The 25,268-nt window shown below is 63.2% G+C and overlaps 1 protein-coding gene across 2 annotated transcripts; it reads right to left on the minus strand.

Moving 5' to 3' along the window:
* Positions 1-1,715: 1,715 nt before the first annotated feature.
* On the minus strand, positions 1,716-25,034 carry SEMA3F (semaphorin 3F). Of its 2 annotated transcripts, XM_074152237.1 has the most exons (19): positions 24,913-25,034; positions 21,678-21,837; positions 12,508-12,668; positions 12,280-12,342; positions 11,350-11,469; positions 9,891-9,971; positions 7,741-7,834; positions 7,231-7,350; positions 6,082-6,221; positions 5,889-6,003; positions 5,615-5,684; positions 5,358-5,502; positions 5,019-5,241; positions 4,101-4,189; positions 3,798-3,839; positions 3,383-3,540; positions 3,236-3,303; positions 2,287-2,420; positions 1,716-2,195 (listed from the first exon to the last, which is right to left on the minus strand). In XM_074152237.1, exons 2-19 carry the CDS (start codon positions 21,796-21,798, stop codon positions 1,785-1,787), a joined length of 2,355 nt encoding a protein of 784 aa, XP_074008338.1. In that variant the 5' UTR covers positions 21,799-21,837; positions 24,913-25,034; the 3' UTR covers positions 1,716-1,784. The 2 variants fall into 2 exon arrangements, with proteins under 2 accessions (XP_074008338.1, XP_074008339.1); XM_074152238.1 differs by lacking the exon at positions 9,891-9,971 and having other exon boundaries at positions 24,913-24,987.
* Positions 25,035-25,268: the final 234 nt, after the last annotated feature.

Raw genomic sequence — 25,268 nt, forward strand, 5'->3', positions numbered from 1 at the left:
GGACTGCCCAGAGGAGCTCGGTACCACCTCCATTGCCCCAGTACCGACCAGAGTGCCCCCAGTACAGCCCAGTATCACGCACACAGTGCCCCCCTATAGAGCCCAGTGCCACTCCTCTGCCCCGTGCCCCCAGTACCACCAAGTACCGGCTCCCAGTACCAAATCCTAATGCCCTAGTACTTCTTCCCATGCCCCCAGTACTGACTCTGAATGCCTCCAGTACCACCCAGTACCAACTTCCCATGCCCTGAGTACTGTCCCCAATACAGTCCAGGACCTCCCAGCACTGACCCCAGTGCCTCCCAGGGCTGCCCAGAAGAGCTCAGTACCATCCTCATTGCCCCAGTACCGACCAGAGTGCCCCCAGTACAGCCAAGTATTGCCCAATACCACCACCAGTGGCCCCTGTAGAGACACTCTCTCTCCCCCTGCCCCATGCCCCCAGTACCACCAAGTAGCGGTTCCCAGTACCAAATCCTAGAGCCCCAGTACTTACCCCAGTACCCCCAGTACTGACTCTGAGTGCCCCCAGTGCCTGCAGTAACACCCAGTACTGGCCGCTAGCCCAGACCAGCATATGCCCCCAGCATACCCCTAACACGCAGACAGTGCTGCCACCTCCCTGTGCCCCTCTGTCCTGCCTGGTGCCCACCCACCCAGCACCCAGTGCCCCTGGCTTCCCAGTGTTCCCAGTGCTTCCCCAGGCCCACTGCTCCCCACCTGGCCCCCGCCCAGCCCTTCCCCCCTCCCCGGCAGGGCTTGGGGGCAGAGTTAAGGGGATTATGCGATGGGGCCAGCGGCAGCGCAGCCCCCCGTGCCCACTCCCCATCCCCGACAGAGCACACACAGGCGCCCATGTACATCCCAAAGCCAGTGTTTATTTGGGGGTGCCCCCAGCTGCGGTGGGGGGCATTTGCTTGGCCCCAGCTGCCCCTGCACTCCCCATGTACAACTATTTACAATCCCCCCACAACTGCTGGGGTGCCCCGAGGGGGCGGCTGATGCGATAGGTGCCCCAAATGCCCAGGGATGCTGGTGCCAGCAAGCGCCAGCAGCTGCCTGAAGTTTTATCCCGGCACAGACCCTTCTCCTTCCCTTCTCCACCCAAAGACCATGGCCAAGCCCCCACTGTGGCCTGGACACCTGGGTCTTGTCTTGAGGGTCCTGTCTACCCCCCTCCCAAGTCTCACAGCCCCTTTCTCCTAGGCTTGCCTGGTGGTCTGCAGCTTCCCCATGGAAAGCACTTGCTCTTCAATAACCAGGTGGGGAAACTGAGGTAGGAAGGTGTGAGAGCCATGCCCGGGTTGTGGGGGCCAGATCTTGTCCAGCACCACCTCTCCCCTGCCCCTGCCTCATCCCCCCTGGCTGGGTTTTGTCCCCCTTCGCAGAGAATCACCCCCATCCTGCATGAGGACCCAGCACTTCAGGCCCCCAGTGTGGCGTTGTGCCCCAGAGGAGGGGGAGACATTGGCCACAGTGTCCAGCAGTCCCCACACACCATGGTCGTGGGGTCCTGGGGCAGGGGGGAAGACAGCGATGCTGGCTGCGGCCACTCTGGGGGTCCCCGCTCCCCCCCAGGGCCAGGAGGCGGGGGTCACATCGCCCCAGTGACTATGTACAAACTACAAATAAATACCGTCTCCTGTGGGAGGGAGGAGCGCGTGTGTCTGCGTGCGTGTGTGCCTGGATGTATATATATATATATATATTTATTTATAGATATTTTTAATATTAAAAGGGGGGAAAAATAGACCACTGTGCTAGCAAAGTCCCTGATGATGGTTTCATGTATGCCCGTAGGTCTCTGGCTGGTGATTCCGGCGGTTTCGAGGCTTCTTCTGGTCCTGCTGCTCCTTGGCTTTGAGGCCAGCCAGCGGCTGCGGGGGGCTGGCAGCCGTGTGCCGCCAGTAGCCCTGGCAGTACTGGTCCAGGAGTCCCATTTCAGGCTGGGTGAGGAGCTGCAGCAGGTCCTGGTAGCGGGGAGTGGGGGCACCCGGCAGGCCGGGGGGGGTCTCCGCCTGGACCAGCACGGCGTGGACGGCGCGGCTGCTGAGGACGCGAAGCTGCACCTTGGTCACCGTGTGCTTGAAGTTGTTCTCGGTGGCGGTGCAGGAGTAGAGGCCGCTGTCGGAGAGCTGGAGGGCGCGCAGCAGCAAGCCCTGCTCCGTCCGCAGCACCCGGCCCTCCACCCGCAGCTGGGGGGGGAGAGGCGACATGACTCAGCTGGTTGGTGCCCGGCCCCCCCCCAGGGTCCCCTGGCACCCCCGGTGCACCACCCTGCCCTACCTCTTTCCGCCGGTCGCTGTTGTCCTTCTGCAGCAGCCACTTGATGCTGGCCTGGGGGGAGCGGGGCTGGCACTCCAGGAAGGCGGTGCTGCCCTCCACGCCATACTGCACGGCCTCCACCGCGTTCTTGTTAGCTGCAGGGGTGGACCACGGGCAGCCAGGTCACATGTGCCCCTCCGTGCCCCTGCCCTGCTGCCCTCCTGTGCAGCCCACAGGCTCTCCAAGGGAGAGCTCCTGTCCACCTCCAGCCACAGGTCTGCCTGCTCCCCAGCCACCCAGGAAGTGTGCTCCTCCTCTAGTGTAGCCATGCTTCTACAAGGGTGTCTGTCCGTCCATCCATCCATCCATCCACCTATCCATCTACCCACCCATATTCACATTCCGCTGAAGAACCATCCATTCATTCATCCATTCATTCATCTACACACCCATCAAGCTGTGGTCATCCTTCCCCCACCGTATCCATCCATCCCTCTACCCACCCATCCAAATCTGCTCATTTTCCTCCCCAACATACCCACCTATCCATCCATGTTCCATCCCCAATGTATCCATCTATCCATCCGTGTTCATCCTACTCCCCGATATATGTATCCATTCACCCATCAATCCCTCCATTCAACCATCCATCCATCCATCCATCCATCCATCCATCAGTGCTCATCCTCATCCCCATTGTATCCACTCATCCATGTCTATCCTCCTGTCCATCATCCTCCTCCTCCTCTTTCATCAATTCATCCATTACTCCACCCATCCATCCATGATCACCCTTTTCCCATATATCCACCCATAAAACCATCAACCCACCAGGGTTGGATGGTGCATCCATCCATCCATCCATGTCCTCCTCTGGTCGCTGCTCACACTTTCCTGCTCCCTGCCCTCCAGACACCCCCCCCCCCCAACCCCCCAGTTGCTGTGGGGCTGTGCCCCAGACCTCACTCACCGTTGGAGTTGTAGCCTCGGCACTGGCGGATGGGGTTGCCATGTCGGACGTCCTGCCGCCGGCTCCGCCTGTGGGGAGGTGGGAGGTAAGCGGGGCAGCCTGGGGCTGGGGGGTCTCTCCCTGCTGCTCCCCCCCGGCTCCCCGTACCTCTTGGAGGAGGCAGAGTAGCGAGTGCAGGCGCTGCCGTCCCAGGCACAGTAGGGGTCCCGGGCCAGGCAGCAGTCAGCACAGGCTTCCCCATACACGTCGCAGCGGTGCAGGGCCAGATGAGTCACACCGACAGCCGAGGACACGTACAGCTGTTGCTGTTGGGGGGTAAAAAGAGGATGGGGTGAGATGCTATCTCATCCCCACCCTGCAAGGACCCCCCAGAATGAGCTGCAGCCTCCTGGACCTGGGACTGGCCAAGACACCAGAGCCGCCTGAGACCACTGGAGCCAGATGCCCTGCGGCCACCCGCATGCCTCCCACCAGCCGCTCCAGAGCTGCGGTGACACTGGGCAATGCCACAGCTGCGCCCACGGTAGGATCTTCCTGTCCCCCACCACACGCCGTGACTCACCCTCTTGGAGGAGATGGTCATCGTCTTGATGGGTGCTGGCACCTAGACAGGAGCAGGAGCAAAGGAGATGGAGGGGTGACCACCTGCCCTGGCACTGCAGCCCTGGGGAGGCCCACTGCATGAGGGCCCACCCCAGACCCCCCTTGCTCCCAGGCAGCTGGGGTGGGCCCTCCAGAGCCAGCCAAGGGGTGCCTGGTGGCCCAAGGGGCTGGATGATGTTCCAAGGGGTGGCTCGTGTCCCAGGGGGCTGGTTGGCTGCGTTGAGGACACTCAGCAGAGGCTGGAGGACAGGCCAGCCCTTACCTTGAACACCTCGATCTCCTCTAGCATGAGCTCCTCCGTCTCCATGTCATCCCGGGGCAGCACGATGACCTTCTGCACGGTGCCCCGATCTGCAAGACACCATGGTGCCCAGGTGCTCAGTACTACCCCTGGGCACCCATGCCATCCCCTCCTGGGAAGGGGGTCCCTGCTGGGGCTGGGGGGAGGAAGGACTCCCCAAGCCCATCCCCATCTCTCTCCTGCTTCAGTGGGCAGCTGTGCCTGGAGTGCAGTGTACCAGCTCAGGTCACCGCAAGTGGCGAGGGACTGCCACCACCCAGGGCAGGGTGAGGACAGCAGCTGGGAACGGGCACCGGGGCAGGGGAAGGACCAGGATGGATCACAGGGGCTCTGGGATGCACATTAGAGCAGGGGAAGCACCAGGGTGGGCACCAGCGCCCCCATGATGGGCAGCGGGGCTGGGGAAGGACCGGGCAAGATGCTGGTGCCTTTAGGATGGGCAATCGAGCAGGAGAAGCACGAGGCTTAGGATGGGCAATGGGAAGCATGAGGCTAGATCACAGAGCCCATAGGATGGGCACTGGGGTTAGGAAAGGATAAGGCTGGATGGTGGGGCCCTGGGACATGGAGAGGATCAGGTTGGATGGTGGCATCTCTGGGATGGGAGGTATCATGCTGGATCCTTGGCCCTAGGGCCAGGGACTAGGCTAGAGGAAGGACCAGGCTGGATGGTGTGGTCTGTGGGATGGGCACTGGGGCAGGGGAAGGACCAGGCTGCAGCCTCGAGGAGGGACAGGGATCTCAGGGCAGGGGTCTCAGCCCCTCGCCCAGCTCCAGCATGGCAGAGGGCACCGTGCTCTGGCCAGCCCTGGTGGTGCCCGTGCCCTCCGGGGCCGCGCCGGAGCATGCTGCGTTCCCCGCGGTGCGCGGCGTGGGTACCTGTGCCCAGGAAAAGCACCTCATAGCGCCCGTCTGCTGCATCCACCTGGTCGACGGCCACGGTGGTGAAGCGGTAGTTGACGTTGGTACGGACCACCAGTGGCTGGCGGTGGGTGGGGTAGACAGCGTGGTACATCAGCGGGTGCGCGCGCATGAAGTTGATCACTTCATCAGGGTAGTCCTTGGTTGACTTCATGGATGGGGTGAAGGTCCCCCCAGGGCACTGCAGAACAAATGTCACCAGCACTTGATGACCCGATATCTGGACATGGGTCTGAGGGTGACAGCTGCCTGACAGGTGCTGGCTCACCTCCCTGTGCATGCCCGGGGAGTACTTACAGTGCCCGGCCGGGGGTAGGGCATCTTGCCCGTGTAGGGCATCCACTGGTAGTTGGGTCCCTCTTTGTGTGCGAAGGGCCCGTTGAAGACCATGCGGATGTCAGCCATGGAGTAGACACAGACAGCAGAGCCTTTGAAGACCGACCTGGGAGGAAGAACCTGCTGCCACCCTCTGCCCACCACCAGGGCATCACTGAGAACCCTACCCAGCTGGGGACCCCCCTCCTCCGCTCTGTACTGGGAGGGTCAGCACTCACCCTGAAGCAGAGAACACAGCGTAGATAACAGGGTTCTTGGTGTCCTGAGTCTGCTGAATGAAGACGTCCTCTTGGGACAGAAAGACAGAGGTGTCACCATGGGAGAGGCAAGACCCCCTCCTCGCACCCAGGATCACTGGGGCAGGGCAAAGAGCAGCTCCGCGTGGGAGAGGTAAGAGGTGGGGGGCAGCAAGGGGGTCCCCAGCCCTCCTCAGGGTGCTCCCCAAGCCCACAGAGGTGCAGAAGGCCCCTGGCCCCTGCCTCGCCCACTCACGGAGCTCGTCGAAGTGTGTTTCAATCCCGTCGGGTCCCGGCACGGAGCAAACAAGCCGGGCCTTCAGGAAGGTGCTCCACTTGTTCACGAGGCAGCAGTGGCCCCCATCGTCGTTCTGCAACGGAAGGACCCCCATGCTCAGCCCTGCCTGCCCCCTCTGCCCGCTCCCCTGCCCAGCCACCCCTCCACCTACCAGGCAGATGCGCCCAATGCGGGAATAGACCCCAGGGCTCAGTGGGGCATCGGCCGATTTCTCTCGGAAGAAGAAGTAGAGCTTGTCGTCGTTCCTCTCGCTGCTGTCGGGGATGAGCTGGGCACGGACGAAGGCCGGGTCTGGAATGGCACAGCATGGCACCGTCAGCCCAGCAGCACCCCTGCCCCATGCCACAGTGGGATGCTGAACCCCCTTTCCTCCAGCATTGCCCTACTCCTGGAAAAGCACTGCCATGGTCACAGGGCAGGTGCTGGATCTGGACAAGAGCTCCAGAGGTGGGCTGAGGATCTGGGTCTCTCTGGTGATTATTGGTGCTCTGAGAGAGGCTCAGAGCATCCCTGAGGTCCCTGGGAACATCCCTGAGGTCCACAGGGTGGAGTGCTCTAGTGGCTCCATAAGCAGGGCTGTGGGAACTGGTCTTTCCCCCCAGGGAGGAACCACACAGCCTGGAAGCTTCTCAGGAAGCTTCTCCCTGCCATCCATCAGCCGGTGCCCAGCCTGCGCTGACAGCTCCCCCTCTTCAGGTTACCGCCCTGCCGGCTCCCCGGCCCGGCAGGATCAGCCCATCTGCTCTGCTCTGTTTACTCAGCTGCTGCCCCACAGGCAGGGGTGCTCCGGGGGGGGCAGGATGAGCGCTTGGGGTCACTGATTGCAGGCGACATGGTTGACATCTCAGCCCTGCAGAAACCCATGCACAGGCTCCGGCAGAGCCCATCCCATCTCTCACCGGCTGGCTGCTCCCACCACCCAGCAAAGTTCCCAGCATGTCTGTCACCATGCTCCACACAGCTATCCCTCTGCTCCTCTGCCTAGATTTCCATCCATCCATCCATCCATCCATCCATCCATCCATCCCCCATCCATCCACCCACTCATCCATCATACACCGATCCATTCATTCATCCACTCATCCATCCATTATCTGCCTATCCATCATATGTCCATCCATCATCTGTCTACCCATCTGTCCGCCCACCTATCCATCCCACACCACCACTCATCCACCTGCCCATGCTGGCTACTGTCTCTGTCCTGGGAGGAGGATGCAGTACAACATGACAAGTCTCATCTCTAGGGCTAGAGTTGTGGGGTCCCCAGGGAAACTAGGCCAATGACACCCAAACTCACCATTGAGCCAGCGTGAATTGTACTGGTCTGTCCTCATGGCTGTCTGCTTGCCCATGGTGCGGAAGATGGCTGCGTCCGTGCCCATGAAGTCAATGTAGACACCAGCATAGAGCTCTTCATCTGCAGAGGGCAGAGATCGGCTGGAGACCCCCACCTAGTCCCATCCATCCACCTTCTCCTGCTCCACCAGGCTCCATCCAGCTCCAGCCCCAGCCATTAGCCACCAGGCAACAAAAACCCACTGCCTGTGGCCATCCCAGAGAGCTTGGGAGGTTGGCACTGGTCTGTAACCAGGACTACCGCCTCTGCTGGGCCAGGTGCCCAAGGACTGGGCATCCTGGGTGCCTGGCCTACAGCTGGAGCAGGCAGGGGTGGGCAGGGGCAGGAACCCAACTCCTTGGGAATATCTGGGCAATCCAAGAAGATGGTGGGAGCAGTTGTCCCATCTTGCCTGCATGTTCCTTCTGCTTGATGCAGGCAGTGCTGGCCCCGGAGAGCTACGGGACTCACTTATTAACGCAGAGACGGTGTCTACTTTGGGGTCATAGGAGCACTTCCCCTTGCCCGACTCCAGCTTGTCTGGCTCCAGGTAGAAGATATAATCCTGAAAAAGGAAGCAAACCAAGGAGCTGGTTAGACTTTCACCCCTCCCATCCCTGTGGCACCTTCCAAAGCCCACCAGGAGAGGCAGCCTCCTCCAGGATGGAGTCCAGCAGTGAGGACAGATGCGGATGGACCACACCAGGGGTCTGCAGGTCTCCTGAGAAGCTGAAGACCCTGTGAGCTACTCTTCTGATGTTTCTGGGTGCTTCTCCATGCCCTCCATTGCTTGGAGACTTGGCTGAGCCACCAGGCTGAAAGGGGACATCGATCCCCCAGGCCCGCTTCTGGGCAAGCAATCTCCCTCTGGCCACCTCTTCGCTCCAGCCACGCTACACATCACCACTTGGGTGGTTCCAGGTCACGCAGCTCCAGCAGCTTCAGAAGGCAGGGTTTGGCCAGTGGCACAGCTTGGCACAGCTCAGCTGATGGACCCACCACGTTCTTCTTGCCAAGATCCATTTTCCAGCAGGCACCGCCAGGGTGACATCACCGTGAGATGCTGCACCCGCTCTGGGGGACCTGCCCCACGCCGTTAGAAGCCTTCTCCCCACTGTCGCCTTTGCCTTCCCTGTGGCCATACTCAGCACTGTCACGCGTGCCCAGCCAGGGACGAGACCCACATGACCTCTGGAGACGCACACAAATCCTCAGCCAGTGCTGGCTAGGGGCAGGCAGGGCCAGGCTGGCCCAGCCAGGTCACCCCTCACCCTGGCATACAGACCCCCGGAGACAGGACTAAGCAGCAGCATGGCAGCATGGAGAACTTCAAGCAACCAAGTCAGGCTGGCGAGGCTGTGGCCAGCCTCTGTCGAGAGGCGAGGGGGGTCCTTGAAGAGCACCCAGCTCCAGGAAGGGCAGGAGGGGTGGGAGCCAGGATGCTCACTGCGCACATCTCCCACCAGAGGGTGTCCTCATGCCAGCTCCTCCTGGAGCACCCTTACCCAGGGATGGCCACGGCCACACTTCTGCCCTCCCCATCGCAGCACCGCGCTGCCTGTACCACTGTCACCACTGTCACCACCACAAACTCCTCTGCTTGACGCCGGTCCCACTACCAAGGTGGGCAAACCGGCCACACCATCACCCTCCTGGCTGGGCAACCCATGAGTCGTCACAGTGCCAGCACTGCCATTTGGCTCATATGTCTTGAACTGCGTCGGAGCTGCCAGAAAGTGGGGAGGTGGTAGCCCCCAGGAAGCCCCTCCTCAGGGCACAGGGAGCTGCACCAGGGAGCTTCTCCCTGCAGATGCTGGGACCAGATCTGGTAGGGAAGAAGGAACTGGGGGGCCCTGACAGGGCTGAAATGGCAACAGTGCTTCCCCACTGGGGAAGCTGGTAGCAGAAGCTGCCCAAAGCCAGTGAGATGCTCACAGCCGAGCATCACCCTCTGCCCTCCTACCGCCCACCCTCAGAATAGAGAGACTGGAGGGGACAGAGGGATGGGCTGCCACAGGGTGCCCGCACCCCACACACTCCCCAGCCCATGCACCAACCCCCGTTAGTCCAGAGAGGAGAGGCTTGGGGGGTGACACTGTCAGGGCAGGCTGGATGCTGGGTGACCCCAGAAGCCGGGGATGCCATCGCCTCCCTGAGCCCACTTGCTCACAGGGCAGGGTGAAGCAGCGGTTCAATGACGTTTTTGTAGACCCTACCAAAACACCTCCTGCACATTGCCCTGGCATCCTCCCTTGAACTATCCATAGCCCCATGGCTCTGCTGACATGTGGCCCTGCTTCCAATGGACACAGAAAGCCCAGAGCCGGGAAAAGCTGTCGGTTGGGCATGGGGAGCCACCATCCCTGACAGTGCGCCCCGTAGGGGACCCATGTGTGGCCTGGGAGAAAGGAGTTAGTGAAAGAAAGAGAGCAGAGACACCAGGCCAGTGGCTGGAGGATGCTGTGCCAAGATGAGGGGAGATGGCGGGGATGCCCATGGCATGGGGCGCCCGGCTCGGGGGTTGGAAGCATGCCGGTGGGAAGGAGAAGGAGCCCGCGGCTCCGTCGTGGCCCGGGGGAGAGGTGGGCACGGCTGCGGCGGGCTCCCAGACAGGTTCCCACCTTGCTTTGTGCTGGTCTTGGGCTGAGGGGGCTGTCGGTGGATCTGCTTTCCCGGCCTCCCGGCTGGCTCGGCGGAAACCCCTGGGGAAAAGGAGCAGGCAGAGAGTTAGCACTGGCAGGGAGGAAGGACCCCCTGGGGAGGGGGCTGGTAGGGGGACCCCAAGACCTGGGATGATGGGTGGCCATGGAGCAGCAGAGCTGCGGTCCCCCAGGTGGTGCCAGTGGGGGTCTGCGGATGCTCTGGGCTGGAATGGCCTCCAGCAGCAGTTTCTCTGGGATGGATCCTGCCCTTTCCCTCAGAACTGGGATGCTCCAGCATGGGGCAGGAGTGAGCGGAGAGGTGGCTGCCCACAGCCGGCCAGGTTGGGCTCATGCCCAGGGACACAACACTGGGATCTGCCACCAGTTGGCAGAACCCCGTGGAAAGCAGTGACACCACAGGGGTCACCAGGACCCCCTGTCCCTGCCACACCACTACTGTCTCTGCTGGAGAGGACACACGACGCTGTCCTCAATTGCACCAGCACCCCTGGTCCTCAAATGCTGCCACTGCTCAGTCCAGTTCCAATCCGGTTCCAATCCAGCCCCAATCCAGTCCCAGTCTGGTCCCAATCCAGAGTAGCCTGAGCGGCACCTGCCTCTCTTGCGGTCCATGCCAGGCTTGGGGGACACTGAGGCAGACCCCTGTCCTCCACGTCCAGCGCCGTGCTCCTCCCTCAGCTCAGGCTGGCGGTGCCCAGCTCACTCTGACCACAGGAGAGGACAAAGCCTGGTACCTGGCACCCCGGCGCGGAGAGGATGGACACCTCGCGGGGCTCAGGGCCCCCCGGGATACCCGTGCTGCTACTTGCAGAGACTGGTTCCCTCCCAGGGCTGTGCCAAAAGCGCTCCTCTATCTGCCACGCATCCAGCCCAGTGGCATGCGGCTTCAGTGCCACCCTCTTGCTGCACATTGTGGTCCTCAGGGCTTGGTGACATCCATCCAGGGACATCTCTGACATGGCCACATGTGCCAGCACAGCCCATGCCATGCTTCTCCCTGTGCAACACCGGTGCTGGCGTGGTGCCGGGCATCCTCCACATCCGTGGCAAGGGGCTCAGTGGCCCAGCGGCAGGTGGGAAACTGGGGGGAGACATGTCCCTCTTTCCCATGGAGATCCAGCGGTGGCTGCGGCCAGCGGGGTGGGAGGGCACATTGCCTGGAAGCTGGCATCAGAGTGAAGTCCTCGGTCTGCGGAGATGGCTCGGCCCCACTCGGTAGCACAGCACCGTTAGCCACGGTCACCCCTCATCCTGCTGCTGCCCCCCAACCCTCGCTCCCTCCAACCCTCCCAGCACCAGCCGACAGAGCCGAGTCGTGCTGTGCCACCCTCCCGCACCCCACCGCAGTCCCGTAGCGGCTGTGCCAGCACCGCTGGGCTGGACACCGACTCAGCCCCGCATCCCTCCCACCCCTCACCTGGGCTTTGCGCCCACGGTTGACGAAGGCGCAGATGGGGTTGTAGGCACCAGTGCCGCACACGTAGAGGTGGGTCCGGTTCCAGGGCTGGATCAGGCGGATGAAGTTGCCACACTCCCCCTGGGAAGCAGAAGAAGGGGGTGACAACCCCAGCAAGGGAACAGGGTCAACCTCCTTCCCACCGCCTGCCAGTACCCGTGCTGGGGCGGGCACCATGGGGTCCAGCCCCCTGGCATGGGGCAGGAGCTGGGGAAGGGAGAAAGCAGGCCAAGGAGCCAGGAAGGTGGAAGGCTGGCATGGGACATGGCATGAGGCCATGGGGTGGGGTGGGGCCACAGGTTGGCATGGGTAATGGATTGGTATGGGTCATGGGGTGGCATGGGTCATGGGTTGTCATGGAGCCATGGGTTGCCATTGGGCCATGGCTTGGTGTGGGTCACAGGATGGCATGGGTCATGGGTTGTCATGGAGCCATGGGTTGCCATTGGGCCATAGCTTGGTGTGGGTCACAGGATGGCATGGGTCGTGGGTTAGCATGGAGCCATGGCTTGGTGTGGGTCACAGGATGGCATGGGTCGTGGGTTAGCATGTGGCATGGGATGACACAGGTCAGGGGTTGGCATGGGCCTTTAGCTGGCATGCTGGAGAGCCCAGTTCTGGCTGGCAGGGGGATGCAGTGTGGGGACCCCAGCCTCCTGTTCGCCCATGAAGCTCTCACGGACATGCATGGCTGGGACAGAAAGGGTGGCAGGACACCGTGACCAACTTTGGAGTGTCACCCCATCCCAGCATGGCTGCAGATACTCCTGGGCTACAGGCTACCAGGCGGATGGTTTTTCCAGGGTAGGACACGAGGACACAAATCCCCCTCCAGTGCTGGCCACCAGCCCCCTCAATGCTACCAGAAAGGGGTTCATGGTGACCACTCACATTGCTGTTCTTGCCCGACAGGATGCACTCCTCAATCCTCTGCTGGGACGCAGGCCAGTGGATCTGTGGAGACAACAGTCCAGGGGAGACCACGGTTCCCACCTGGCCCAACCCTCCCCGCACCAGCACCAGTGATGCCCATCGAGCTCCTGCCCCAGCATCCGAAATGCCTGCCCAGGTGCCCAGTTGCCCCCCTTCCACCCATGCTACCCTATGATGGCAGCTTACAATGAGGGGCTCGCGGTTGATGTCGTGGAGGTCCAGCGAGAGGACGTAGTCCTTGCTGCCCACATACATGCGGTCGTGGTCCTCGTCTTTCAGCAGGATGCGATAGTCGCTGGAGTTGAGGAGGAAGTTGAAGAAGTGTGCTGTGCCCGTGGCCTTCAGCTCTGCAGGGGCAAAGGGACACACATCAGCACCCTGGGGATCCCTGCCTTCCCCAGTGCCACCCCTGCCCCTGAGTCCAAGCCTGGTCCCAGCTGGAGGACCTCCTGCAAGAGGAGGTGGGCACCTTCCAGGCCATGGTGCCCACCTCATCCTCCATGAGCGCCATGATGCTGTCACCTCTATGTGGGACATGGGACAATGACAGAGATGCTCATGGTTCATTGGAACAACCAAGAGTGGCCAGGGGAGGGGGCAGCAGGACCTGGGCTCAGAAGAACCAGCACCCCACTCAGATAGGGGAGGAAAGGGGCGGCTTCCTGGCACCCCATGCAAGAGTCCGCAGCTCCGCAAACCTCTGGCATCACTCTGGCTCTGGTGCCCCTACATCAGTGTCCCCATGTACCAGCCAGGCCACTGGCTTCTTGGATGGAGGAGCTGGGACCCCAAGAAGCCAGCTCCCAGCGAGGGGACTCCCCCACCCCGTGCACCCCATCCCCCCTTGGGATGTTATTTTTAGCTCAAGTGTGGGAGCAACGAGTGAAAGAGGATAATGAGGGTCATGAATATTCACAAGTGCAATGAGGCAGCCAGATGGAAGGCAGAAGTGCTGCAGATGATGTGGGCCGGTGCCAAGGACCACGCGGCAGGGGCCAAGGCACGAGCGACACAGAGGAACCTATCCCAAGGGACACCAATCTGCCCTGGATGCCACCTCCTTTGGAAGTGCCACCCCTTTGGAGGTGCCACCCCTTTGGATGCCACCAACAGCCATCAGACGCCACCCCTACAGGACATCATCTTCCTCAGACGCCACCCCCTTTGCAGATGTCACCCCCTTTGGACATCTTCAGCCACCAGATGCCACCTCCATGGGATGACATCTGTCCCAGATGCCACCCCCTTTGGAGGTGCCACTCCATCTGGAGGTGCCACTCTCTCCAGAGATGCCACTCTCTTTGGATCCCACGAGCATCCCCATCCCACAGTTTGTTCCTCCACACAGAGGCATGCCTGGGTGCTGGAGCTCCCTTGGGGCTGGGGGCAGCTCCCCATGGACCCCCCCAGTTCCCAGGCAGGAGCAGAGGACAATCCTGTAGGTCAGTAGCGGGAAGAAGCACGATGGCTTCCAGGCAGGGCCGGGCAGGGCTCCAGCGGCCAGCTGCTGTTCCCAGCCAGGATGCCAAGTGCCTGCAGATCACCCTGACCTCCCTCCTCCCAGCCCCACGGGGGGCTGGCAACATCCCAAGGGTGTCCCTAGGGTCCCTTCCTACCCTGAGCACCCCGGGGACATGGGAGTCTGCCCTTTTTGTCGAGCAGAAGGGATGAGAGGGGGGCTGTGCCCTGCACCCTAGCACTCGGGCGGTCTCAGGGACCCCGTCGCACAGCCTCGGGGACCCCCTGCTTGGCATCTCAGGGGTGGGATGGGGAGCTGGCAGGGGGTGAGAGCCTGTGGGGCAGGGTGGGCACCCACCCTCCTGTTAGCCGGGGGGAAGAGAGGTCTCCATGGGAGCCCACGCCAAGGGGACACAAGGGTGTCCAGGCGTAGCCAGATCCATGCTCACTGGTGTCACCGGCTCTGTCCCAGCCCCACAACGGGACACCCGCAGCCCGCTCCGCACCGCTCAGCCACAGCAGCAAGGGAGCAAGGCCATTACGTGCCGGGCACCATGGGGCGGAACCCCCCCGGGACACGCTGCGGGAAACAGCGTCACGGGACATGACATCAACCTCCCCCCGGCCCGGGGGTCCGCCCGCCCAGCGGGGCTGGATGGACGGGGCGAGCGTGGTGGGCAATTGGAGGGGCTGGAGGTTTGGGGGTGCCCCCCGCCATGGCAGAGGTGGGGTGGTACAGTGTGAAGGGTGGGTGGCTGCCTCCCCCCCCATAGCACGCTCCTCCTCCCGCCTCTCCCATCTGGGCTCCAGATGCTCCCTGCTGCCAGCGCTGGCTTGCCTGCCACCCGTGGCGTCCCCTGCCTGTCCTGCGGTGTCCCCTGCCTGTCCTGCAGCACACTGGGTCCGGTCCCTGCCTGCCCCATAGCCTGTGGCTGCCGGTGCAGTGTGTGTGCGAGGGGGGTGTGTGTACGGAGTGCAACGTGTGTGCATGTGTGTGCCCCACACTGTGTGTGTACATGTGTGCGCATGGGTGTGTGTGTGCAAGGAGGTGAGTGCCCCATAGCATGTGGGCGCCCGTGACCCACACAGTGGCATGGGGGCACAGGATGAATTTAATGGGGATTCCCCCAGGGGGACACTGGTGTCGGTGGGAGCTGGGGCTCAGAGCCAGGAAAGGGCAGAGTGGCTCCAGGGTGACGCAGGTGGAGGAGCAGGAGAGGTTGTCACCAGCGCTGGGGACCCACTGCTGGCACCGGCAGCCATCAGGCTTGGGGCAGAGACACCCCTTGTGCAGGCAGAGTCGGGGATGGTGGTTAAACCGGGTGGGGAGACCTCATGTGGGACATCCCCACACCTCCCATCGCTGTCTGGTCCAGGGATGCCATGTCCAACCTCCACAGGGGACACGGTCCCGTCCTCACCCTCCCCTCCCAGCTGGGGCTGAGCCAGGGGACACCAGCGGCGGAGGGTCCTGTGCCAGCGACAGTCCCAAATATCCCACATCCATCAGGATGGACAACCCCAGGGCTCGGCAGGGGATGGGGCCAGTAGCACAAAGGGCCCAGGCCTCCTGCAGGGAGCCCCATTCAGCCCCCCACGCCCCAGCGATCAGAGGGGCACCCCCAAAGCGGGGCGGTGACAGACCCGCTGCCCCGTGACGCCCTCTCCAAAGGGGATGGAGGGGCAGGCAAGCCCCCGCCCCAACCTCTGACCTCCCGAACCGCCACCCCCCCCGCCCTCCTCGCCTAATCCCCCAGCACCGTGCCCCCAAACGTGCCCCCGGCAGCCACAGGGTGTCCCCAGGGATGGAGCAGGGCAGGGGGTGTCCCCCAGGACTGGAGAAGCCAGCTCGTTAGCGGATGCGCACTGATGAGCGTATTCCCTCCTGCAGCCCCACTGCCAACCCTGGCACCGGCGGAGCTTCCCTGGCTGGCCGGGAGCCTAATCCCATTTTAATTGCCCAGCACCGGAGCCAGGAGCCGCCCGGCATCGCAGCCGGGGTGGCCTCCCTGGGGACAGTCCCCTTGCAGCATTCCATGGAGCCCCCCACCGAGCCCCCCCCCCCCGGCATTATTCGGTGGTCTTGGGCGTTGAGATTTAATTACCCTGTGCCCTCAAGCGATGCCAGCGGCCAGGAACCCATCAGACCCTTGGCCGGCAACACGGGGCCACGCTCAGCTCTGCCTGTGATGGTGGCGAGCGGCACCACCCAATTACACACTCTGCAAAGCCAAATCCCCCTTGTAATGCCAAATTCAGGCTGAATTTGCGGCTCCGGCAGCTGCCCACACCTCCACCCTCTTTGGCTGCCACCACAGTCCCCATCGGGCAGGGATGAGCGGTCCCTACCCATCATCGCCCATCGATACAGAGACCGGCCTTGATCTCCAAAGCAAGGGTGAGATTTTGGGGGGGAACCCAAAAAAATCAAGCATCCTGGGGTGCTGCTCACCCCACCCCAGCCCCCCATATCCCCCTGACTCCCCCAAACATCACCAGGGTGCCACCAGAAAGAGTTAATGTCATTAGGACCCGAGCCGGTCACCTCCCCAGGTGCACCATCACTGCACCCTCCCCCCCCCCCCCAAAACCAATTACAGGCGCTCTCACCTAATTAGTTTCTAATTATGGGCTTGTAGCGCATTCAACATAATTAGTATGTAAATTACACGGCGTGTTTATATTCAATAACCGCTCTCCCCCCCGGCTGGCAGCGGCAGCGCCTTTCGGGAGCCCTTTCTTTGCACGGGGGTGAATGAATTCACTCCGAATGCCGATGGAGAAGCCCAGCGCTGATCCCGAGGGAGCCTGGCCCAGCAGGGATAAATCCCGGCTCCATCCTGAAGCGTTTTATCCCCGACAAATTTAAAGCGCGCCCCAAATTCTGAGGATGCTCCTCCCTAATTTTTTTTCCCTACTGGCAATCCGGGATGCAGGTGTCTGGGTACCCGGCGGAGGGGAGGGATGGGGAGCGCTGCCGGGAGAGGGATGGGGGGCTGGATGCGTCCCCTCGCGCGTTTAAAGCATTTGTTGTTATTGGGGTTGATCAAAGCGCTGGGTGGGTCGCCCGATGAAAGCAGAATTGCTTATTTGTTTGAGCGTCACTCCGCTACCCCTTGATGGGTTATTTATGATGTAATTAAGCTAATTACATGTAATAAGAGAGTTTCCGTGGCCCCCAGCCAAGCTCTTTTCCCATTTAACCGATTCACAGGTGGGAGGAAACCGAAGCTGCCTTGCCGGGGCTTGGGAGATGAAATGGCTCCGGCTCCCGCTCACCGCCTTCCACCCCCGGCCATCCCCAGCCCCCCCCCCCCCCAAGAGTGTCGCCCCACACCAGCACCCGGCACCCGCTTCCCCAGCCCCCCCCCAGGAGGAGACAGGTGCTACGGCCACCCGGGTCAAATCCCTTGGGATAAAGGCAGGGCCGGGCGGGTGCTCCCCCCCTGGCCACCATCACCGCCCGGCCAGTTGGGAACCGGCCAAAAAAAAAAAAAAAAAAAAAAAAAAAAGGGAAAAACCACATTTTTTCAGCCGAAACCGCTGATTCATCCCCTGGCGAGCCTGCCCAAAGCGCTCACAGGGGGACGTGCCCCAGCCAGCATCGCTGGCAAGGGGGACCCCGTCCCCACCGAGCATCACTCGGCAGTGGTGACCCCGGTCCCCAAGGGGAAGCTGGGCCAGGGGATGCTCCGGCAGCAGGAAAACCCTCTCGGGAAAGAGCCCGGCTTCGGAAAAAACACTTTAATCTCTGCAAAAGCGAAAGCAAAGGGCTGAGCTGAGGGGTCCCCACCCGTCACCTTTGGATTTGTGGGGGTTTTTAATTTTTGTGACATTATTTTCAGCCCCCCGAGAGCAGGGCAAGGCGCTGGGCAGGCAGGCAGCCGCTTTCCCAGGCCATTTGCTCCACACCAAAAAGGCAGCGGGGAAGGCAGTGGCTGGGGGGGGCTCCGGGGCAGGGGCCAGTGGCACCAGAGCTGGGGGCGGGGGACACAACACAATCAGGACCCCAGGAAGGGCCGCGCTGGCTGTGCTGCTCCAGAAGGAGCGTTGCTAATTTGAGGGATAACAAGCTTATTAGGTACTGGCTGGGGGGGGGTGAAGTCACACGGGTGGGGTTTTTTTGGGGAGGGGAGGGACGGGGTCAGGGACACGAGTTAAGGAGCTTACGGATCTTTGAAGCTGGAGCCGGGGGGGTCTCAGCCCCAGCGGCAGCCGGTCGCAGCAGGTGGGGGGGGCTCTGCCGCAGCCCCCTACCGCCCCAGCCAGAGAAATCCTCTTAGGGGGGCTCAGCCCCACATCCCCATCCCCCAGGGCATGGAAGAGGGGACCGTGGTGTGTCCCCTACCTTCAGGGGGTCTGAGGAGCAGCATGGGGGTCTGGCACAAACCCCCCAACCCACACCAGGGTGGGGACCGATGGCACTGGCTGTCCCAGCACGTCCCCAGAGCTGGCTGTCCCCGAGCCCTTGGCCCTGCCTGCATATTCCTCCCCCGTGTGTGTCCCCCCCCATGTTTATCCCAGCCCGCTGTCGCCGAGCGGTGCCCACAGCTGCAGCAGCTTAGGAGGGCGCCGGGGCGGCCCTCGGGGACATGGTCCCCTGGCCGGGCTCCTCTCCAGCCATCTGCCACCCCCAGCCCCAGATCAAAGGTGCCGATGTCCCCCGGCCGCCAGCCGAGATGCCAGCGGGGAAGGAGGGGAAACTGAGGCACAAGGTGGGGAGGAGCACAGTCACGCAGAGGGCTGGCAGCAGCACCAACAGGAGACTCTGCTGCTTGATTTATTCTTTTTAAAGTGATTTTTTTTTTTTCCCCCTGCAGGAACTGCCCTGCCTCTCACCCGGTCCCTCCCAGCCAGGGCTGCCCCCCGGCTGGACCTCTGCCGCAGCTTTTCCGAGAGGTGCCGGCATAGCTGTTCCCATTGCAGCAGGGTGGGGGGGAGCGGCTCCCCCTTTGAAGCCTCAACGAGAGCCCTGACCCTGAGGGCTTCCCGCGGCGATGGGGGGCGAGAGCCCACCCTTCCTTCCCGCACGCTTTTCCCACGCCGGACAGGGAGCAGGACACGGAGGGATGAATCACCATCATCATCATCATCACCTCCGGCATCCTCACGGGGAAAGCACGGGCCGGGCAGTCAACCCCGGTGCCCGAGCCCCCCGGCACGGAGGAAGGTCCGGAGGAGAGGGGGCCACAGGATGTGTACAGGAGAGACGGGGGAACTGTTAGCAAGGAGATGATTAAAAATATCCACCCTATTTCTGGCCAGCACCAGGCTGGAATCTGGGAAGAGCTGTTGGCAAAAGGGAGCGGAGCCGGAGCCGCTCCCAGCACTGTTCTTTCCATGCTGGTCACCTTCCTCCTGCCGACGCACGGACAGGAAAGCCTTGAGAGGGAGGACAGATGGATAGGGACCACGGGGGTCATGGAATGGGGGGGCAGGACCAGGGGGTGACCCTGTCCAGCCCATCACCCTGCACCGGGGGGAAGAAGGTCGGCTCCAATCCCTTTCCTATTGCTTTGTTAATTTATATATTATTATTTTTAAAGCACTCTGAGACGATGGGGCTCCGTAGAGGATGACGCAGGCCCTGGGGAGCTGCGACAAACCTCCGGCGCGCGATAACAAGCAAAGGCAAACAAACCCAGAGACGCTCCCGGGGCTGGCGGGGCTCCAGGCAGCGCGGCCGAGGCGAGGCACGGGGGGGGGGTACACACAGGGACATGGCAGCTCCCGCCAGCACAGCTCCTTCCCCAGCACCCCGCTGGGCACCAGTGCAAGGCCACAGCCACCTCGGTCCCACCAGATAGCGCCTTGGCACGGGGATGCTTCAGGCAGAGAGATGCTGGTGGTGGGGACCCGCACCCCAACCCCAGCGGCATCCCTCCAGCCATGCCCGCACCAACGGCCACTGGGTCCCCCGCAGTACCGCAGCTGTGTCCCTGCTGGCAGAGCCCACCCCAGCTCATCACACCAGTGTCCCACAGCCCATCTCGCATCACGCCCAGCTCCACTGCCTGGTCAGCTGCCCTGGGGGATTTGGGGCTGGGGATTTGAGTACCAGCCCTAGCTCTCCAAGCAAGAGAAGGGGGTAGGCTGGCTGGGAAACGCTGCTGCCACCCCACATCTCACGGCCCCACGGCTTCGAGAGGGGCAGATTATCAACCAGGGAAGCCTCTTACTGGCAGCTTGGCATGCGGCTCCCGGCTGGTCCTTGAGGAAGACCCTGGGATAATTCTCTGCTGCCACTGCTGCAAAAGTATGGGCAGGGAAAGGGCAAGTGGCGTTCCTTCCCAGTCCTGGTGTGCTTGGATCTGGCATGCCGCCGGCATTTCTTCTCCATGTGCAAGCGTGAACCAGCCCTTTTCCCACCACAAATCCCCTCTCTGGGCAGTGAGGGCAGGGGGAGCCCTTCCAGGCCACCCCAGGCAGGAGGGAGAGACTGAGATCCCAACACCAGGCACTTGGGTGACACTCCCAGGTCCCCTGGACAAGGCCAGGGACCTCCGCTTCACCTAGCCAGGGCTAAAAAACCAACCCCAAACCAGCCCCCACCCTGCGGCACAGCAGGCCTAACCACGCTTATCCGGAATTAATCCCACTCCCGGGGCATGCCGGCGGCTGTGGGACGGCGACAGGCGTTAACACACACCTCGCCAGGGCAGCAGGCGCCGGGTCCAGCCAGGGCTTTGCCGGACCCTCCCCTCACCATGGACACAAGGAAGGGATGCTCCAAGACGGGGCAAGAGACACATCCCTGGGCAGGAAACAGCAGTGGCCAAAGTGCCCCAGCAGCCCCGAAAAACCCTCCAAAACCACCTATCAGAGAAGAAAACGGCATCTGCCATGCTGGGAGGAACTGCTCACTCCTTTCCAGCCTGGACTTGTCCCCTGCATCTTCATACCAGCCATTTTTCCTGTCGAGACCAGCCTCCAGCGCCAGCGGCTCGTCCTGCCTGTGCCATGCTTGCCGTCAGCCCCCTCCAGCCAGGCTCTGCAGGACTGGAGCCGCCATGCTCACCATGGGCTTTGCTACCACATCCCGGGCTTGCCGGTTCGGGATGTGACCGGAGGGCAAAGGCACGGTGGGACGGCTCTGCAGGGGTGCAGGCAGCACGGCCCCAGCTCTCCTCCCCCGGGACCCTGAGGGGAGGCAGACGCAAGGCTCTGTGTGCCTGTCACCCTCCTGACACACATCCCCAGGCTGGGATGCGTCCAAGCGAGCAGCCAGCCCCAGGGCAATGGCAGCACCAAATACACTGTTTCTGGTGGGGGCAATTTTCGTTCTGCTCCTCCAGGTTTGCTGCATTGCCCCCCATCCCGCCCACTCTCAGCATCTCCATGGCAGGAGCAGCTCCCATGTTATTTTGGCCAACCTCTCTGGCAACACGCACCCCAAAACTGACTCCGGGGTCCCCCCCCAGCTCCCAGAGCCCGCTGGGTGGGTGAGGCAGCCCCGGTACCAAAGGGTTAAGCCCCTTCTCTCCCCCACCCCCCCTGCCCGGCATCCTCCCCTCCTGCCTCTTGCCGGCTCCCTGCCAGCTCCCAGGCGCTAATACCAGCTGGGGGGGTCGGGGCGGCGTCAAGCTGCTGTCTGGACTCGGGGCGCTGCAGGGAGGGGGTGTCCTCGCACCCCAGCACTCAGCTTTGCCAGATGGAGGAAGCCACCCACCCACAAAGGGAAGAGTACTGGGGGGACTGGGCAGGCTACCAGCACCCCCAGACTGGGAGTGAGGGGGCAGACTGGGAGCTCAGTCATCCACACAGAGATTTCTGGGGGTGCAGCCTGCTGATGCCCCCCACTCAAGCGAGGAGAGGCAGCCTGGACTGGGGTGCTCCTGGTCTTCTCCACCTTTCCGGGGTCCCACCCCACTCCCTGACCCCCTCCGCCGGGCTCTTACCTTTGAAGGAGAGCTGGACCCTGGGGGTGGCAAAGCCGTGGTCCTTGGCGTGGGTGGCCCGCCAGCCCAGAGTCAGCAGGGTGGCCCAGAGGAGGACGCTGACCACGGGCATGGTGGGCATGCGCCTGGTCGTCGAGGGGAGTCCAGGGGGGGGCCGAGCCTGCCAAGGAGGGCACAGGGGGTAAGGACATCAGTTTGCTGTACCCACCACACCCCCAATGTGGGGGGGGACAAGCCCCCCACATCTCCTCATGCCGCTCTTCATCACCCGCCAGCACGCAGCATCCTCTGGGGAGGGCTGGGAGCCAGCCCTGCAGGGGGGGTGCTCAGCTGAACCCCACTCTGCAGACTGAGGGGAGTGGGGGGCAGGAATTGGGGGGTACCCAGCCTCACCTCCTCGGGTGCCCAGCCAAGCGTGCAGGGCGAGGTGAGTGTGGCGGCAAGCATCACGGCAGCGCGCTCCTCCACCCAAACCGGCAAGCCTTGCCCAGGTGAGGAGAATCCCTCCTCGTCCCCCCCCCACCAGCATGCAGCATCCCCACCCCGCCAGGCTGGCTCCCCCCGCCCTGGCACCCAGAGGGGTCCCATCTCCAGCCCTCTCCCATTCCCCCCCACCTCTCCTCCCAGCCCCCGGCAAAGCCACAGCGAGCAGAGCCGGGATCAAATCTTTCCAACATGAAGGAAATCTGGACTTCATTATTCCAAGAACGTACAAAAAAAAAAAAAAGGGATTTTTTTTTCATAAATAAAAGAGGAAGAAAAAGGGAAAAAAAAAAAAAAAAAGCCCTGCCTGTGTGCCAGGCAGCTGGACTCCCTGGGGCTCCGGCACTGAGCGGAGTCCGCCAAGCTGCCTCCAGCAAGCCACACACGCATCCCAGCACGGCACGGCACGCAGTGCCCCCGGTGTGCCCCGCTGCCCCTCCCGGAGAGAGGACGGTCCCCAGGTCCCCCCTCCCGAGGCAGCACCCTCCCGGGAAGCTCCAGGAGGCTCAGGGCCAGATTTGGAAGGAGGCCCTCAGTGGGAAGCCCCTTGCGTCCCCAGGGAGCTGCACGCCCAGGGTGGGATGCGTTGTGGTACCCGGGTGGGCTCGGGCATCCAGGGAGTGCCCGGCCAGCCCAGCCATGGGGATGGGCACTGCTGCCCAGCACACTACACTGGGGGGGTCCCTGCTGTGCCTCCCCCTCAGGGACATGCCCCCCATGGCTCTGCCAGCTGCCACCGCACAGCCCCATGGGGGACGGGCACACAGAAAGGTGACGGGTGGATGGCCAGGAACCCCTCAGGGCACCCCTGGAGAGGGATACTGAGCCACAAGGGGGGCACCCATGATGCAGGACAAGGGCAGCAGCATTGTCACTGGCGGGCAAGCAAGCAGGGTGGCCAGGGGGCTGCCACTGCAGCCCCTCCAGCAATGCGCTCCCTCGGGTGGCTGGGCAAGACCCGGAGCACGGCAGCACTGTTGTTCCCTGGGGCTCCATTATTATTTTTTTTTTCCCCTCACTCTTGCCTTTGGAGTGAGTAAATATTTCAGTTTGCTCCTCTCCCCCCACACACACAAGCTCTGCTCCATTGTACTGGCATTCGGTCCCTTTCCAGGCTGCCCCCCCCTTCTCCCACCCGTTCTCAGGCTCTGCCCTTCCCATCAGCCGGGCCGGGACAGCCCGAGCCCCCCAGTCCCTCCACCAGCCAAAACTCCAGTTGGTTGCAGTTAAATACCCCCCTCCCCAACCAAACCTCCCCCCCCTCTCCCCAGCAGCTTTAGGAAATAATTCTGGCAAATCCCACTATTGCATTTGGATGGAGCGGCGTACGCGTCAGAGACAGGGAGCGAGATGGCAAACAAAGGAAAAGAGGGAGAGGAGGGGAGCGCAGCGAGCGCAGGGCGAGGAGGGGGGAAAGGGCCGGCGGGGAGCCGGGGGCACCCAGGCCCGGCCAGGAAAGGCAAATTCCAAGGAAGCAAAAAGGGGAAACGGCCCATTGGAGCGCACCTTGACCAGGAAATCTCTATTTCCAGGGTCATCTGCGCTCCAGGGAAACTGGAAACTCCAGGGGAGAGTGGCCACGTTCCCGCCCCCCCACAGCACCCGGGCTGGCTGGGGTTAGGATTTTTTTTTTTTGGCAATTAAAGTTTGGCCATTGCTGGTGCTGCCGCAGGAAGATCAAAATCCCGCTCGGCTTTATCCCCCCTCCCCAAGGCTGGTGAACCGAGCGCGCCGAGCCGAAGCAATTAGGAAAAGGTTTTCCTGGCTGGAATAGGAACTCCCCTGGGGGGGCCGAAATCCCGGTGCAGAGGGGGTGCACAGGGGGGGCTTGGGGGTAGGGCTGCCCGTACGTCTGGTCCCAGCGGCCTCAGGAGCGAGCCTTGCGAGCAGGAAACGTTTTGGGAGGGAAAAAGAAATGCAGGGAGGATGGGCAGCGGGAGGGGAGCCTGCCCAGGGTGCCCGAACGCGTGATGCCACCGGCGGGAAGGGGAGAAAAAAACGTAAGAAATAAAATAATAACGCTAATCATCCGCCGCGGCCTCTCGCACCCGGGGAATAACTTTGCACAACTTCGCACCGCCGGCACGCCTGGCCTGTCCCCTGGGAGAGCCTGCTGTCCCCTGTTCTGCGGCCCCCACCGGGGCTCGGGGTGCTGCCGGGGCGGGGGGTCCCACCGGGGCGGGTTTCGGCTGCCCCACACCACCCGCTCCACGGTGCTGGGGGGGAGTATGTGTCTCTGGTGTGTGTGTCTGTCTCCCCCTCCGGCACCCCCTCCGGCACCCCCTCCCTTTGGGGGCACCCACCCTGCCGCAGCCCCCCCCCCCCCCCGCCCCGGGAGCTCCCTGCCAGCCTCCGTCCCTGCCTGCACCCTGCCCCGGGGACCGTCCCCCCCGCAGGACCGGGGCGCGCCTGCCCGGCATGGGCTCCCACGGGTGGGGGCACCGGCAGAGACCCTTCCCCTCCCTCTCCCCGGTATTGCCCCGCTCCGAGGCGCGTCGGGACGGTGGGGGTCTGCAAAGCCCCCGGTGGCGCTGCCAGCTCGGGGCAGGGATCCCAGCACCGGACCGCAGCCACCAGCCCCCCCTCCCCGCCCCACTTGCAAGTTGCGGCCCGGGGCGTGTTGGGGGGGGGGGGGGCACTGACACACGGACGGACACACACACACGCGAGTTCCGAACGGCGGAAAGTTTTCCCGGGGCGCCCCCCAACCCACCCGCCGAGCCCCCGCTCCGCCGCCCGCCCCTGCCCTTACCTCTGCGGGGCTCCGGGCGGCGGCGGCTGGAGGGGGTGGGAAGGGGGGGGGTGTGTGGAGGGCGGCGGGGCTCAGCGCCGCGCCGGGCACCCGCGGCCCCCCGCCATCTCGACTGCCGCCGCGGCCCCGGCCCGTGGAGCGGCGGCGGGGCGGGGCGGGGCGGGGCGGGGCCGGGGGCGGGGCCAGCGGCGGCGCCGGCGGCCCGGCCCCACCGGGCGCCGCAGCCCGTGCGCTCGCCGCCGGGGGCCTCATTTGCATAGCCACTCCCTCCGGCCCCACCCACCGCCCTCGGGACCGCGGGTTCGAGCCCCGCCGCCGCCCCCGCTCACCTCCGGCTCTGGCCTTTTGTTGCTTCG

The sequence above is a fragment of the Numenius arquata genome, chromosome 8, assembly GCF_964106895.1.
Source record: "Numenius arquata chromosome 8, bNumArq3.hap1.1, whole genome shotgun sequence".
Classification (NCBI taxonomy): Eukaryota; Metazoa; Chordata; class Aves; order Charadriiformes; family Scolopacidae; genus Numenius; species Numenius arquata.